This window comes from Miniopterus schreibersii (assembly GCF_964146895.1).
Source record: "Miniopterus schreibersii genome assembly, chromosome: 9".
Taxonomy (NCBI): Eukaryota; Metazoa; Chordata; class Mammalia; order Chiroptera; family Miniopteridae; genus Miniopterus; species Miniopterus schreibersii.
In genome coordinates this window covers 59,497,876-59,516,397 of record NC_138118.1, presented here as the reverse complement: position 1 = coordinate 59,516,397, position 18,522 = coordinate 59,497,876, and the positions used below count along the sequence as shown (strand labels likewise).

General features: G+C 39.7%; 1 protein-coding gene across 1 annotated transcript in view; it reads left to right on the top strand.

Annotated features, from left to right (window-relative positions):
• The window catches only part of CALCR (calcitonin receptor), an 89,945-nt gene extending 81,460 nt beyond the window's left edge, over window positions 1-8,485 (top strand). The window contains exons 13-14 of the mRNA XM_081146291.1: window positions 383-424; window positions 6,282-8,485. Coding sequence (XP_081002417.1) covers window positions 383-424; window positions 6,282-6,584 — 345 coding nt within the window. The 3' untranslated portion in view covers window positions 6,585-8,485. The remainder of the gene's footprint in view (window positions 1-382; window positions 425-6,281) is intronic.
• The last annotated feature ends 10,037 nt before the right edge of the window (window positions 8,486-18,522 follow it).

Sequence of the window (18,522 nt, the reverse complement as noted above, 5' to 3'; positions counted from 1 at the left end):
GTGCTTGCAAAGTTGTCTCTACTAAACCCTACAAGATCTCAGTTTTAAAAATTTTTAAGTGCCAAAAAATTATTTTCAAATCCACTCGAATCAGCACATTCTGCTATAAATCTCCCATGTTCAAGGCAACACTCTATTAACCAGGTGGACCAGAGCTCCCTTTTAAACAAACAATAGAATTATTCTAGCAAGAAAATTATCATTCTAATGGGATATTCTTGTAGTGAAGCACTGAATCCGAGAGGGAGTAGCTTTTTCATCGAGCCTTGACCTGCTTGACAATAGCAAAATGCTCCTCTCCAGGTTGTCTCTTTGTGTTGATGGCTGAACAGTGTCATGCACACAAAAGTAACGTCAACGCTGTCCTTCCTTCTCTTTACAGGGATTCTTCGTTGCGGTGATTTACTGCTTCTACAACAACAACGTAAGCATGCCTTTCACATTATACTCCCGCTCATAAATGAAGCCAGCACTTTACAGTTTGCAAAGGGCCTCTTCCCCTTGGCCTCACTTCTAGAGTTTTCCTTACAGGATTCCCTGACTGGCAGGGTCGTGTTTTTCTACCAGTGCAAGCTGAATCCTTTCCACGCTTGCAGATATTATTCGGACAGACAGCTAAGTCCTGATTTGCTTGGACTGCACCCTGAGTGGCATAGTGAAAGCTGCTCTGGATTCCCATAGCAAGAGAGGTCATGCCCCGTTCCCTGAAAAAACCCAGCTCCTCACGAGGGCAGAGCCGGTGTCCAGCCTGTCTGCACTGGCTCGCTGCCTCCTTTTCAGTTGCTTTGGTGCCAGTGTCCTGTCACTTAGTCAGCATTTTGAAAATCACCCTGAAGTTAAGACTCCAAAAGGATTCTCAAAGAATTAATTTATTATCTGAATATTTAAATCTAGAGATGCTTATGGCCAGTGTTTTCAGGGGTCTTTAGCCAGAGTTCCCTTTCTTCTGATGAAACCTTGCCTGGGAGCCCAGTTTGCAAAACATAAAAGTGGAGCTGCTTAAATTTATACCGAAGAACTCCCAGGGTTTCAGGGAACATGATTTGAAACCTGCCTTCTTTCAGGAGAGAAATCTGAACTCCAGAAACATCACGTGACCTGCCCAATGTCATGATCATAGTTGCATCACCACGACTAAAACCCAGATTTCCTGATGCTGAATTGAATGAACTAAATCCCCCACTGCCCTGTATTATACCTGTGATTTCTCCTAACTCTTCGTTAGTAAACTTTCTGTAGTTTTATGCCATATAACTTTCCATGTAAAAACATTTTTCATAATATTAAATTAATTCCTATAAAGAATAATTCTATAGCAAGGCAAATCACATTTTATTAAGAGATCAACCTGTTATTTTTCTGTTAGTAATTAGAAAGATTGTCTAATAATCCATTGGTATTTAATTGGTTTATTATTTCTTCAGTGGAACAATATTTAGTGAGCACCGGTAATATTTTGCTGCTCTGTGACCAATTGCTCTCCTCCAACCCCAATATCACAAGATTATTGCTGCTCCTACTCTACCTTTTAGCTGGTACATTTTGTTCCTCTCTTCACCCATTCATCCATCAACTCCTTCCTTTATTCAACAGAAATACATTGTGCATTTACTATTGCTAGGGGCTAGACCGCAGGCCTGGGCTGGAAGTGAAGTCACCCTCTGTTGCCAGCTATTAAAGTATCTCTTCCTTTTTTTTTTTAAAGAATAGTAAAAACTAATAAATAAGGAGGGCTTAAGTCACCCCATCTTTATAGCAATTTCTGTGAGTGTATATATATATCCTTGCCTTCTGAGTTGTTTCAGGTGGCATACAAAGTAAATATTTTTCATCTAAAATAACATTAATATGGGGCTAATATAAAAATAAGGTTCAGGAGGGGCATACCTTGAAACCAGGAGAAGATTGCTTGCATTTGTAAAAACACTTCCATCTTGACTGTGTCTTAACGGCGATGCCGCCCATGAAGTGTCAGGCAAAGAAAGCAAACCCAGAGGTACTCTTAACAATTGGATGTATCTAGTTCATTCAAGTATGTTATCTTTGTTTTTTGAAGTAAAGAAACAATCCCCATTTTAATCAAGATCTTGTTGCTGGCAGAAGGTACAAGTGTGACATTTCTAATAATGTATAAGTTGTGTACTGTGTCAAATATAATATCACAGCCGCATCGATTTAGGTATCTGGGTCTGAGCTGGGCCTTCTGTGAACATATCATCTCACAACATTATACACAGGCAGGGCACTCATACATGCTAGGAGTGGTTTCCAGCTGCGTCTGAGACTGGGCTGTGGTTGGGCTTTGCCTGGTTGAATATTAAGTGTCAGCAGAGACCTAGCGGGCTAATATGTCAGTTGTACAAAGAAGGTAGAGGTTTTAATTACTGCCTATCAGCAGTCTCCTATTCAGCAGAACAGGGATGGGGCCTGAGAATTTGCATTTCCAAAAGTTCTCAAGAGCACTACTCTAGACAAAATCTAATCTGTCCTCCAAGGATTGAATGGCCTTGACTTAATGAATGGGGGAGATGCAGGGGACTGTTATTTAAGAAACACAGTCATTAAATATTTTCAAAAATATTTACCTTACAATAGATGATACCTATTAATTGTTGTCTTTTAAACAAGACAACCTTCCCAAACATAGGGAAGTAGGTCGTGAAAGGGAATTAGAAAGCCCTGACCTTGTTATCATCAAATAACCAATTACCTCAAACTAAAGACCTTATAAATTCTGATGGGGTTTCTCAGTGGTTAGAGCATCAGCCCGAGTACCAAAGGATCTCGTGTTCAATTCCCAGTCAAGGGCACATACCTGGGTTGCAGGTTCAATCCCTGGTTCTGGTCAGTGTGTCGCTCACACATCAATGTTTCTCTTTCTCTCTCCCCCTTCCTCCCTCCGTCCTTCCCTCCCTCCCTTCCACTTTCTCTAAAAGAATCAGTGGAGACCGGCGGGCGTGGCTCAGGGGTTGAGCGCCGGCCTAGGATCCTGGCGATTGGGGTTTGATTCCCGGTCAGGGCACATGCCCAGGTTGTGGGCTTGATCAATGACTCTCTCATCGTTGATGTTTCTATCTCTCTCTCTCCCTCTCCTTTCCTCTCTCTGAAATCAATAAAGATATATTTAAAAAAAAAATAGTTTAAAAAAAAAAGAATCAATGGAAAAAATATCCTTGGGTGAAGATTAACAACAACAAAACATCTGTAAGATAAAGACCAGCAGAGCTATTGTTCACATGTCCTTTGAAAAGGTGGGAAAAAATATCAGTGCCAACTTTGTGAATAATATTCAGAAGTATCCTTATCCTTTAGCTCTTAATTAATAAGATATAATAGGGACCCAGCTTCCAAAAGTCTTATAAAAACATTTAAAGCATGTGATTACTTTTTAACTTTTTAAGTGTATTTAAAATGTTTTTAAAAATCACTATTTCTAATCTGAAATTCATTTTGCAATCTGTTGAGTTGTGGTGGCAGAAAGTGAAGGAGGGAAGGAGGGGACCTTAAAATCTTTTCATTCATTGGATCAAAACTCCTGGTATAAACCCTGCCTTCCATTCAAGTACATAACTGCAGCTTATGGAGAACTTTCCAGGATATCAAAGGCCAAAACAAAAGTATTCAATTCCAACCCTATTTTCCTTTTTATAAATATATATAATCTTAGGCCCAAATAGACCAACCTTACACAGCGGGTTATTAATAGAGCCAGGTGTAATAATTATGTCTCCAAACCATCAGACTAGGGCTGTATTTTTTAAAGTTGTCCATAAATAAATTGAAATAATCAGGGAAAACTCTAAAGTGACCTGTATTAATTGCTTTTATAATGAGTGATGAGTTTATATAGTAATTCAAAACTTGGTATGTTATACTATCTATCCCCCTTGGCAACTCCTAACATTTCTGATGCTTCAGGAGCAACAAAAATCTTTTTTTCCCCTCCAGATTTAATGTCCTTATTCCTGGATCAAAGCAGAATCAGTCTCAATCTGTGGCATTGTAGGAAATAATTGCCCTTATTAAAGGGTAATTATTAAAACCAAGCCGCTAAGGGCCTGTTCTAATATGCGTGGTTTACAAATTAAAGCAGATTGCCATCTCCACACAAAAGGATAGGTTATAAGTTTGGAATACAGTTATAGAGGGCTATGAACATTTCTCTAGTAATAATTTTATTTTATTTATTTATTTTTAAAATATATCTTTATTGATTTCAGAGAGAGGAGAGGAGAGAGGCAGAGAGAGATAGAAACATCAATAATGAGAGAGTCATTGATCGGCTGCCTCCTGCACGCCCCCGACTGGGGATCAAACCCTCAACCCGGGCATGTGCCCTGACTGGAAATCGAACCCCGATTGCCCGGATCCTAGGTTGACGCTCAACTGCTGAGCCACGCCTGGCCGGGCTCTAGTAATCATTTTAAAAATTAAAGTAGACTTCAAACCCTTGGCCTTATGCTTGGCTGGGTACTTAATTGCTATGCACCGTGCTCCAATGGGGATTCTTTTAAAAGGACAGATGAGAAGCAAAGACTTCCTTTTTTAGTTCTACTGGGTTCTTTTACAAACTCACCTAAACAAAACTGTCTACCTTGGATACTTCTAAATATCTGTTCAAGTTTTAGTTATAAGGACAATGTTGGTATTTGACAAATGCTGAATTTGTGGAAACTATCAGTTAACTTTGTCTGGGGATATTGCTTCCCCTAAAATATGCGGAACCAGTATGTTTCCTGATTCCTCAACAGGGGGAAAAGAAGGGGATTACTGCTGTTATGCACCAACACCACTCTGGATGATTTAAATAACCTCAGTAAATCTTACCAGTAGCCCTTTAAATTAGTATATGATTCCTTTTATGTAAAGAACACTCTAAGTTAAAGAAAAAAACAAAGACCAAACAAACTGGGACTCAAATCCAAAGAGCAGTCCTTGGAACATACGCTCAAACACTTGGTACTGTCATCCTGCCTGTGCCATGACCACAAGAAACAAGTCCTATTTTCACTTCAGTTCTAAACTTAATGGTCAGCTCTCTACTGTGGATAATGAGCGGCATGGTCAGAAGCCACGGATTTCCCCTGGAATTGTGGCTCTGCCACATTCCAGCTGTCTTACTGCAGACACATTACATAACCTCAGCCGTGCATATAGTTTTATGATATGAGTAGACTGAGCTATTGTTTATATCTCCTTTCAGATTTATACAAATATGAAGTAGATAAAATGGCTCTCCACAGTCAACTCATTACATGCTTCATCTCATGCCGTCTTATTTCCAGACTCCCCTTCGTGTGCCCCGCAATGTTTAAGTGTTATATTCAAGTTTGGCAGCAAGATAGAGGATGTATTACTAAACCGATGCAGATATTTTGGATATTTTGTCCTATATACTGGGCAATAGAATCTCTCAGAAATATAGAGTAGATATTGTAGCAATAACCTCTTCTTTTTTAGTTTTGGTCATCTACAGAGAAAAGGAAGGAGTTTAGGAGACAAGAAGGATGGACTTAACTATTAAACTTCATCCTTCTGTAAAAATCGAGCTAGACAAGCAAATGTACTGCCTGTGGTAGTGTTTTCTGTTGTGGTGGTTGTAGTTTTCATATTTAGAGCTTCCTGATTTTAGCATCTTCTCCTCCTCTTGTGTTTTATATACAGTTTATCATACTTATAAAGCAAGTTTGATAAGTTCGTATTAGCAATCTTTCAACAGAAAGAGATCATTTTACTCTGAACAGACTGTGACTCTGTTCACCAGCCTTCTACCCGGCACACCCCACCATCTCCAGCCATGTCGGGTAAAGGAAAAATCAGCAGCATTATCATAAAACCCACAACTGTGCTATGGCTTACATATATATTTTCATGACCAATAATGCAGAGATTCAGACAAAAGCTTCTGCCTTGTCAGAGGTGGTAGCAGATGAACTCTTTTCCACCTCTTTCTCCCTAACATGACATGTATGCCATCTACTGAGTGTGAAACCAAATCTAATTTAATTCATTGGACTTAAAGAGCTAAAGAAGAAACCTTTGCCCAGTAGCAAGCAACCCTGCCCTTGGTAGCTTAGGCAAGTTTGGAGAGATGTGCTCCACACTCCAATCTGCAGATTCCCCTCTGCACAGCCAGAGCATGTGCCACACAGCCCTTAGATCAGAATTTCAACCCAACCAGCAGCCTTGAACCTCTGATAAGTTCCAAGGATTGTGCTCCTGAGCTCGCTTGGGCCCTTTCTGACAATTATATGGAAACAAGACTCCCTTTTCTCTTCCAGGTCCAAACCACCTTAAAGCGCCAGTGGAATCTTCTTAAAATCCGATGGGAGCAGCGCTTTGGGAGCCCCAACCGCAACTACCGGCGGCGCCCCAACGGCGGCGCCCACGACGTGCGCTCCGATTACAACAATATGCTCATGGCAATGGCCGCAGCTGCATCTGATGGCAAGGAAGGTGGCCTCCCCGTGTACATCTGCCATCAGGCGCCGAAGAACGACGACGCCGAAGTCGCCATCAACCTGGGCGAGGAGGTTCCCGAGGCCATCCCTATGGAAGTCATCGAGCAGGAGTCATGCGCTTAAATGTGAAGCAAGTACAACATCATGATCTCTGAGCCTCCATGTCCTGGGAGAAAGTCCAACCATGCTTTTAAAGTGATCACCATCCTCCCAGGAGCCAGACATATCATTTGTGAAGAATTATTAAGTGATTTTGTCCATAGTGAATCTGAAGAATGTTCTTCTTGGTACTATTGCTATGGGAGACGGTCTAAGGAATGGAGTCTCCCACTGCCAACACTTGTAAATTCCATCTTTCATCCAGTGCTGAAATGCAGGTGTAATGCAAGCAGAGTGTCCAAGAAAAACACAATTAAATTGACCTAGTTCAGATACAGGGTGCTCCTTGTTAATCTTGAGCCATTTCTACCTTTAAAAATCAAAATCACTGTCAAGATTTTTATTTTTAACTCTAAAATTTGAATTAGAATATTTCTGTATTTGGCTATGGATCTGATTTTTAATCTTTTTATTTCAATCAATTCTGATGTGACTCAGATGTTTTACCATCCACACAGTGTAAACCACTCAAATTGCAACATGACCTCTACCAGACAAAGCGGCTTTCTAATATAGAGATGATTACGAATGTAGGGCAAAGACCTGCACTTGGCAGGAAGATGCAATGCTTTGAATGAAAAAACAAAATTTTGAGTCAGTTTGCTCGAAACCTTAGATGGGCCAATTTGTGAATTGGTTTATATGTATTGTGTGCTCAGCCTGGTTTTGGATAATCCTGTCCACTAACTTTTGTAAGGAATTGGCCTTCATATTGAATGTGCTTTGTTTGCTGACATTTACAAATTGGGAGGTCATGAAAAATTCTTTGCTAAATTTTTCACAAAACTGCCAAAAGTAGAATTCCTAGTGGAAGAGAATATTCTCTTTAAAGAGAGTTTTCTACTTTCCTAAGCTCTAGGATTTATAAAGCAAACCACTCCAAAGTTTATAAAGCCGATTACCTCTTGCCCTTGGGTGCTATCTAGCAGTAAGATAAATTTAAGACTGGTAATTCAAGGACTCATCATATAAGTCCATTATGTAACTGCCTCCACCCAGCTTCATAGCTTAACAAGATCTCTGTCTTTTCCTGGAAGACTCAGTATGGCTGATTAGAAATCAGTGTGTAGTTGACCTCTATTTGCTATGATTAGCAAAACCAGAGGAGGAAAAAAATATGTAACCACTACAAATTTAACCATATACCGATTTATTTGCAATAGAAGTAGCTTCTCATTGAAGCCCAAAATGATATTCCCGTGTCTCTCTTTACTTCCTCAATATAAAACAACTTCAAAAATCCCAGAACAAACCAGTATCATTACTGGCACTTGAAATTAATTTGTGAATTCAGGACAGTAATCAGGGGTATCATTATTTAATTTGTGTGCTAAATGAGGAGATACATTGAAACCCTACAAATCTCAAGTCTCATCTATGACACCTTATGCCACTGCCTTTAAAAATGACTTAGTTGTGGAAAGACAAAAAAAGTTAATTTGTTCTGGTTACATATAAAGTGTACTCCCCAAGAAATTATATTCTTTCAGAGAAATATTTTGGATACTGAAGTAGCTTAAGTCTCCTTTACTGAAGGTAAGGGAAGAGTTATAAAGAGGGTATTTTTTCAATCACAGTGTTTATGTAATAGTGTTTCTATTTTTGTTTACAAACATAGAAAGTCTATTTCAGGCAGCTCTAGTACAAATGTGATAATATATTGCTAAAATATTCCAGATGTTATTGAGCTAATATAGTAGGGGCCGAAGAAAACAAAATAGCTTATTTTAGAATTGCACATAGTGCCAAAATTGTGAAATGCTTATGCTATGTATATGTATAAATCAATACATCACATGTGATAAGCAAAACGGTGTATATTTGCATATTTTTCTAAAGAAATATATTCTTCATCTTTTCATTCATTCATCTCGTCTCCTGCTCATTCCATGGTCTTTTTCATTTCAGTCATGAGCCAAGACCATCTCATCTGGCAGGCACTGCAGGCAGGGGGGAGATAATCCAAAAGCATACGTTAGAAAACCCTGTGCAAAAACGTTAAGGTTATTATCTTTGTCAGTGTAACCATCTTCAGTCTTCAACCTGACTACAAACTCGGTGGCATTGCTCTCATACCCTTGATAATACACAAAAACCACATACAACCGTCAGTCTATATTGTATAAGTTTGGGAGGCACAGCAAAGAAATATAGGGCAAGAAAGGATCATAGCCTTTTATTCATTATTCTTGGTTGTTGTTGTTTTCTTTCTTCTCATTATTCTGGGAATCAGACCTGAACCATCCAACATCACATCAGATCATTAGAATGGTTACCATCATTGATTTTTAATATAGTTTGGGAGAGAGAGAGGCTAAGACTGGATAAAAGGCAACTAATTAAATATCATTAGAATACATAAATGCCACCACTGGAAAGATTTTCAGATCTGGAAAGCATGAAATGGAAAAATGAGATTACACTAGAACTGCAATGGACTAATGAAGGGGAACAGGAGCGATTTGTAGGTTCTTCACATTATGCGATAGCATCCAAGTTTGCTGGTCTCCTGAGATCTGGAGAACTTTTTCAAAAGGGATGCGTAAGGGCAACATCTTTCCCTTTATGTTTCAGTGGGCAACACGGCCTTGTGATCTTGAAGAACAAAAGCAATTTCCCATCACACCATTCAATCTGACTCTTCAAGAGGGTGACTGGAACGCAGGTGGTCAGCTGCCCGCCTGCTTTGATCCCGACTACAAAGTGATCTAAAAAGGGCCTTGGGTACACGGGGGGGGGGGGGGGTGTCCTGAGAAAGGAAAGACGTTACAAAAGATGCGACAAATGCCATCATCATGGAGCTCCAACCTGTCTCATTCATTCTTTCATTCATTGTCATTGATGTTTTCTCTGCCTTTCATTCAGCTGTACAACAAATATTTCTTAATAGTAGTTATCATGGCAAAGTTTCTTTGCAGTGGTAACTGCTTCTTTCCTGGGTCAATGGTAACAATCAAAACCTGCTAAGGGAACCATTATCCTCCAACCATAACCACTGATATGGGCGGGGGGTAGAAGAACTTAGTGACACGTGTGGTTGTATGTGATCTTTCCTCCTCATCATGTGGGTGGGGCAGCTCGAGGTATAAGGAACATCCTCAGAACAAGATCTCTGCGTAAAGGCTTAGCAAGGACTCATTTTCTTGACAACAAGGTCTAAAGAGTGATTCTTCCACGGGCTACATTACAGTGCAACTGCTTATCAGAGGAGTTAATACTTCAGAGTTTAAAATAAGATTATTCATGAAGGGGGGAGGTCAGAAGCCACATTTAGAAAAGCAACCAGGTAAACTCAGAAGCAAATTTCATGTGTTACTTCCAGCCAGGAGACAAGCTCTGTCACCCCTAACTTAAGCTTAGTAAAATTGATTTCACGCATGTGGGGTTGGGGAGATTGGGGAAACAATAAGTGAAAGCAGAAAGGAAAAGGGTAATACTATGTGCATGTGAGGACAAAGGGAGGTAGAAAAGCCACATTTGAAAATCAAGAACAAACTATACTTCTGATGGTTTTTAATCTTCTGGACATAGAATTCACCTCTGTTTACTATCTGAATAATATGAAACACTGAAGAAGAGGAAACATGGCCATTCAAACTGCAAACTAACCTAGGCCAAGAAGATTTTCTAGTATCGCACCTTCCTCCACATGGATAGGGAAGCATCTCTGAAAGATTTCAGACATTTTCCCATTATCTTAAGCTTTGGCCAGCCAGTCTCTTAGGTCACTGATCGGTGTTCATTTTACATTTACAGAAATGCAATGCCTTCTCCCTAACTTTCCAAGAAACCCTCCCACTGAGATTCAAACTGTGCCCTTGCTCTTCCACGACTGGCCAGCAATGCCACTGCATGTCACCGCTGTCTCCTTTGAGAGACTTAATATCTTATTTTAATTTGGATAAATTGCCTCCAAATAAAATCCCAGAGTATTACTAGTGAAGTGCTGAATAGGAATTCAATAAAACCAGCTGAGATGTCTTTAATGAAACAAAAAAACACACAAAAAAACACCACAAAAACGTTCATAATAGATCAGGAAATCCGTCTCCGTCTAACCCTGCCAGACTGGCCGATCAAACCTAGCCCACCAGCCTCTCCCACAGAGGCCCTGCACCTAACCATACACCCAGCTTCAAACTTTCTAAACCTCTGCACAGCAGGGTGGGAGGCTAAGCCACAGGGCGGCAAGCCTTTCTCTGGGTAGCGCAATCCTCCAATGCACCTGTGCATTGTAGCTTCTGTATGTAGTCATCACAAGAGGGATATTATGGTTCTTAAAGTTAAGAGACCTTCCCTTAAATGGAGATAATTTGAGAACAACAACAACAACAGGAACACCAGTCATTGAAACACTGCAGTCAATGCAGACCTAGAGACATTAGCTTACTTCCCCTTAGCACCATCTGTAGTAAGACTTCCACTTACTGTTTTCAAGAATTGAGTCCTGAATAGATGGGATAGTGAGCACCACAAATATTCATTCACCCGCTCAACTAGGTGGTGAAGAGAAGTGGAGAATGAAGCACTGAGAACTGTAAGGCCAACCAAGATGGCAAAGTAGTTATAGCTACCGACTCCCTCTCCAGATACCAGGCCGTGTCCTGTAGGAGCTCCAACCCCAGGAGGGCCACACTGTTCTTTGCTAGTCCAAAAAAACCAAGTGGGGGACCAGAGGGGAAAGACATAGCCTTTATTACTTACATCTGGGGAAGACCCGATGCACCCGGCCAGGGTGGGCTAGGGACTTACCTAGCAGAGGGGAGGGGAAGAGGGAGGGAGCTCCCATGCTGGGAAAGGCCAAGGACAGACAGAGAGCCTGGAGGGGCTTGTTAGCCATCAAGGTCATGGGAAACACTTGGGTCGGCGCTGCTACGCTTCTTGTGGCCGCTGGCCAGGTGGACACTGTTCCACTGCCTGGGAGGGGGAATCGGGCTATATCCTCGCTTGACCCTACAACCCTGGAGAAGCTATAGAAGCAGAGGGGAGTCTAACTAATGAAAAAACAGGAAATGAAAAAAGAAATAAACAAAACTGAAAAGGCCTAGGTTTCTTGAACCAGTGTGTATTTTGAGGAGGGGCTGGTGGTCTTGGAACAGCTAGTGGCAAAAAGAGGCCATAAAGAATAGAATGGAGGAAATAGTTTTATTGTGTTCTATGCTTTACCTTCTCCATTGCTTTGGGACCTCACTTGCAGCAACAGGCCTTATTGGTGGTCCCGGTGTCCATAGGACGCTCTGAGGGCAGCACAGAGGCCCTAAAGGAGTAAGAAGCTCATGCAAACAAACAACTATGTACTTAGCAGTGACGTTAGGCATTCATCCCTCCCCTTCCTTCCTCTCCAGTCCCACAGGCTGATGGATTACAGCCTGTGGAGTTTGCCTCATCCCAATGCTTTTACTCTGCAAGATTTATAAGGGAACCAGGTTTAAGTTTTCCTGGTAGAGTAGCAGCAGAGGGAGAAATAGGGGGACTTCTGTGGTGACTAGATCTTTACCCTGGGACTTACTCCCTCAATTCTCCTTAAACTTACCAGGATTAACAAAGCCACGGCCTGAGCTTTGGCCAGTCCCCAATACACATTAGAGACCGATGACTCCAGAAACAGGAACTCATAGGCCACGATAATTAGACTTCTCAGGAATACAACTATTCCAAAGGAGAGCCAACAAACTAAACAAAGCCTACTCTCCGCCAGAGTGATAGGGAAATGCTGAGGAAGAATTCCAAATGACCTTGAATATGTACTTTGAAGGACTTAAATACAATTATTTGCAATAAAATGCAGAAAAAAGCAATGGGATACTGGTTATGGAAAACACAATAGTTGAAATAACTTTATATGCAATACTTGAAATAAATAGCATCTAATTAGTAAGATGGATACAGCATAAAAATCAATTAGTGAATTAGAAGATCAGGTTGGAAACCTGATCTGTCCAGAGGAAGGAGGAAAAAATAAAGAGATAGATAACAGAAAAGAAAACCTGAGAGATACAGAGGTAGAAATGCCAATATCTGGACAACAGGAGTGTCAAAAGACCAAAAAAAAAAAAAAAAGAAAAATGGGGAGGGAAAGATATTTGAAGAAATATGTTTAAAATACTCCAGGATTAAAGAAAAAGACCTTGAATGAGAAAAACTCGAATATTGCCAAATAGGAGCCCTAAACTAAAATTCCTGTTAATATTGAAGAGATTGGGACAAGATCAACATGGTAACAAAGCAGACTAAAGCTTTTCTCTTTTAGGAGAGAGGATAGAGATTTGGTTAGTTAAGAAAGCAATAAACATGAATCCTGGTCTTAAGGTGTATGAAATAAGTCTTAACATAAGATTAATTATAATAAATTAATGGTCACCAATTAAAAACAGAACTTCATGTTGGATTAAATTATTAAAGCCCCACAATGTAAAGGCAACAAGAGACACACCTGTGAAAAAAAAAGAGAAGGGGGGGTTGAAGAGAGAAGAAAGAGAAAGAGAAAGGGGAAGGGGAAAGGGAAGGGGAAGGGGAAGGGGAAGGGGAAAGGGAAAGGGAAAGGGAAAGGGAAACGGAAAGGGAAAGGGAAAGGGAAAGGGAAACGGAAAGGGAAAGGGGAAGGGAAAGGGAAAGGGAAAGGGAAAGGGAAAGGGAAAGGGAAAGGGAAAGGGGAAGGGAAAGGGAAAGGGGAAGGGAAAGGGGAAGGGAAAGGGAAAGGGAGGGAAAGGGAAAGGGAGGGAAAGGGAAAGGGAGGGAAAGGAAGAAGGGAGAGAGGAAGAAAGAATTTGAAAATGGATGGGAAAAGTTATGTTAAGAAAATATGAACAAAAAAAGTGAGGTTATCTCTTAATATCTGACCAAATAGAATTTAAGACAAAAAAAGTCATAAAGGACAGAAAGGAAACTGTGTGCTAGTAAAATGAATAATTGAACAAGAAGATTATAATCACCATAAACTCATAAGCACCTTAAAATACAGCTTCAAAATACATCAAGCTTCAAGGGTTATATAAATGTCTAATCACTATGTTGTATACCTGAAACTAATATAATATTGTATGTCAATTGTAATTGAAGAATAGAAATAAAATAAAATTTTAAATAAATAAAAATATATCAAGCAATACAGAGAAATTCAGGAAGAAAGAGATGATTTATCAATTTTAGTTTAGTATTTTAGCACACTGTCTCAGAATTTGATAGGTCGCACAAGAAGTGTTATAAATATCCAGGAAATATAACTATCAAACTCAAGCTATTAAAAATATGTCAAACTATGCTTGACAAACAGGAAACATACATTATTTTTGAGTACACACAGAATGTTCACATAAACAGCCATAGTTAAGACTTTAAAGAAAACCTCTATTAATTCCAAAGAATTCATATCATTTAGAAGGTCTCTGACCATAACGCAATAAAAATAGAAATTAATAAAAAAAATTGTAGCTTAAACAATCTGTTGTTGGAAACAACAAATGTTTCTATATAACCCTTAGTTTTAAAAAGATTAAAAGTTATAGAATGGCGACTGTTTATTTAGTATCACATTAATCTTTAACTGTTAATTCCAATTAGATTAAGAAAGTACCACATCTTTAAGTTTATGGGACATACCTAAAGCAGTTCCTTGAAGGACACTTACACTTTAGACATATTTATCTAAGAAGACACAAGAAGATGAGCAATAAAGCAAAAGCAAAAAAAAGAATAAAAATTAGTTACGTGAGAAATTACCTTGATGAGATGGTATTCTCCAAGTGCACTATCAGGCAAGCTCTCTCAGAGGTCATGGCCCAGAAAGGCTCATAGACTAAATAAAGGTGCTCAACTCATGCAGTTTATTTAATCAACTGAAAACATTCTGAGAAAATTGGGGGAAAGATGGGGTAGGTAGCACACTTAGGATAGAGTACTAGCAGGGTAGACTAACCACACTACCTGAAACCTTAGGTACAGTATTTACATGTCCTCTCTGGGCCACACAGTCCCTGCTAAAGGTGTGGTTGTGAGGACCCGAGTTGGGGTTTGAGCAATGGGTGCAGAAGATGGAAGATGCCTACAGCCAACGGGTGGTGCTCGCTCTTATCAGAGAGACACAAGGCTAAGTACGTGTGGCTACAGTGGTAGCCTGCCAGTGACTATAAGTAATAGATACGGTGATGAGTTTTTCTGCTTTTCTTGGGTAGAGGACACAGGAGCTAGAATAGAAGACACAATGGGTGGCATATTTAAGATATCACCCCTACTGAGTGTCTTAGAAGCCCCGTCCATGTGTAGACTATCAAGAATATTAGGGGGTCCTATACCTTGGTACCTTTAGGGTGTCATAAATTAAATATGCTCTATGTCCAAAATATCTCACAAGGTGACTAAGCTACTTACTGTTCATACTTTTTATTTACTTTCCTTGACTTTATAGCAGAATTAAATGTTTTAAGTAACTCATCAAACATATATGACAGAGGACCATGAGTTTCAGAGCAGAAATCAATAAAGTAAGAAATTTTAAAAAGACCAACAAAACCAAGTATTTGGTTCTTTGAAAAAAAAATTAGAGAAAAAGGCCTCTAGTGAGACTGATCAAGGAAAAAAAGAGATGCTTATTTTTTAAATACATAATGAAATGATGAATAAGATGCCCAGAGATTTAGAAAACAATAAGATTATTATGATGTCCATAGGTATATGTTCTATGTACAATTATTCAGTAATAAATTTGAAAACTCAAGTGAAAAAACTAAATTTCTAGAAAAATATACAGTTTGTAAAATGGACAAATGGGGTAAAAAAATAGAGAACTTGAATAAACTAGTCAAAAAAACACAGTCTTAGGTGGTATTATAGATAAGTTCTATCAAATTTATTGAGGAATAGTTAATTCATACTTAAAATATTTTCCAGATATATTGGATTTTCCAGAATATATAACAAAGGTGGCACCACAAATTGGGGGATAACAATGAGTTGTTTAAGAGATGGTGTTGGAAAAACCAGCTCAAAACACGGAGAAAAATAAAACTGGATCTCTTACTAATCCCACATAAAAAGATAGGGGCTAGCGAGATTAAGATATAATTGTAAAAGATAAATATATGCATTTACAAAAAGAACATGTAAGCAAATAGCTTGAGTGCAGGGAATGATTTCTTAAACAAATTGCATAAACTAAAATAGAAAGAAAATATGAATTTGTTTGCATGAAAAAAGATCTACATGGTCAACAATGAATAGAGTCCTTGTTAAATAGATAACTTTTAATTTACAAATGATAGGATGGAAAATAAAACTGACAGTGAATTAACATCTAGAACATAAAAAGATCTCCAGTAAATCAACAAGAAAAACAGTGGCGTGGGATATGCACAGGCAGGTTATAGAAGAGGTCATTCAAAAGTTAAAAAGCATGCAAAGATACACACAGACTTGTTAGCTAGCAGAGAAGTGTTTACTAGAGCAATAGTGCTGCTATTAGACATGGGAATAAGACCATTTCCAGGGAGAACTACTGAGATCCGTGCCTCCCTGGCTTTGCCCCCGCACATCAGGTCATGGTCAGACACCTAATGTAAGTTGAGCTAATTAAAGTCTGAGAAATTTTAACTAAGAGACATAGAAGTTATTAATTACATGGTGATAAAATTTGAAGATATAAGTTCATAAGGATTCTGAGTTTGCAGCCCTTTTTAGCCATATATACACTGATAAATTTGACAGAGATCAGGAAAACAAAATAGACACACCAAGGGAACAGAGACAAGGAACCATGATGGGGGGCCGGGGAGGATCAAAGAAAGAAAAATTAGCTGCCTGATTACTTTCAATCTCTCAAGAGACCTGTCTATTTCCAACAATTGGATTCTATAATATTGTCATATATTCTTACAATTAATCCCTTTTCCTTGAAAAAATGTCAATGGATTTCTGTCCTAATATTATAATGAGTCCTGACTAAGATAATTGGCTTCTTAGAATATATGTCTAAGCCCTGAACAAAAGCTTGCCAAGGCTCATTAAAGGCACTAGACACGCTCTTCTTCCTCCCATAGGAATAAATAGCAATGTCATAAAAAAGGTTCCCTGTCAGAGGGTTTTTCTGTAAAAAGCTGAGGGTCATGGAAGCACACATGGTTTTCATCTCTTCTTCCAAATAAAGGTAGTGTCTTTGTCAGAGGAAGAAAATAGAATGAGAAGTGTTCAATCAGAGGGCGTCAGTGAACAATAGAATTTGGTCTTCGGAATCTTATTACAACAGTACATTGAGCCCGTGCCGAGGACTCGTCTGCCCATCCTGAAGGCTGAGAGGATTCTATCAGGCAGAAAACCTACAGGTAAAATCAAGAAATCTTTGAACTGAACAATGAGGAAGGGAGGGATAGCAGCACCCACATACAGTCCCAAAACCTCTGGAGGACCTCAGCATGACAGATAAAGTAGAACCATGGGGACAGGATATGTTTCATGGGGATTTAAGACAAAATAATCTTATATCCTACAGAGATTACATAACCATGTGAAGTGGTGTGAGAGTAACAGTGAATCAGAAATCTTAACACAAATAGAGAAGTAGTGTTGCGTGGGTGCTACAGAAAGTTGGAGAGGGAACAGCATCATAGGGAGCTGATGCTTTATAAATACATATACACACACACACACACACACACATATATTTAAAAGCCCAGCTACTCAAGGAGTGGAAGACTGGAATAGTACACTGAGAATGTGTGGGATTATTGATTTGCCTATAAAATCAATAGTGGACCTGATGAGGAAAGGGAATAGAGCATCTAGAGAAACCAGCATGGAACCCAAGAAGCTCTCTGAGCAACATACAGCACATGGTGAAGATACATGCACAGCTGGAATTCCTACTGGTGGAAGTGGGCTTCTTGGGGTGCCGCTAGAATAAGAATTTCTGGAGGCCCCCACAGGAGAATGAGGTATTGTGGGAAGTTTTATTTCTGTAAAATTAAACCCCTGAGTTTCCAAGGTCCCATCTCCCTCTGTCGTGTCAAGGTAAATTTCCCAATTGGTCTTCAGCAGAGCTAGGGTTAAAGCCATTGCCCAGAGCTTCCACTCCATATTTTTACAGTCTAGTCTAGCATCTGGCTGGGTTAGCTTGTGTTCCCAGCTGCAGTCCATTGCACGTGGGGTCCGCATGGCCATGGGCCATGTGGCTTCTAGGGCCACATGCTGGGCTGGCACAGTTCTCAGAGCAAGTAAGTGCAAGGAAGCAGGAGCAAAGCAAAGGGAAGGAGAGAAAGAGAGAATTCCTTTTTCTGCAGATTACGTATTCCCAAATTTTGAGTGCTTGCAGTGTCTCCACCCCCTACCCAAGTAAGTGTCTTTTTCTCAGGTTAGACTGACAGGTGAATATTTTCCCTACATCACCCTGACTTTACCGCGCATGCATCCATCTTCCCCTTTGTTGGATCCCTTCCCCCAGTGATCTGCAGGGAATGGACCAGTGGTTCCCTGGGGAGTGTCAAGTGAAGCTGCCCAGATGGCCAGGCTTATAACGTCTGGCCTTCCCTTTGCTCCTTTCTTATTATTAACAACTAGCTAGTTACGGCAGTAACACTAGTACAGAGGGAAGGAAGAACCTGGCTTATCTGGCAAATCAGGAGAGTTTCTTCACTAACGATAAATGAGGTTTACTTTGGTCACATAGTAAGTGCTTTACATAAACTATTTTATTTTTCCCGCTAAAACACTATATCAATAAAGATACTATTCTCATTCAATGGATCATAAAAGCAAGGCTCAGCCAGCTAACTTGCTCAATGTCACACAGCCCATAGGCGCAAGAGACACTCTGACTAGGAGAGAGAGCAGCTATTCTTATTTCCAGTTAGGATTTCGAAAATCCCCTCAATGGAAGGAAACATAACCAGTCTGAGGAGATCAACCCACCTCTGTT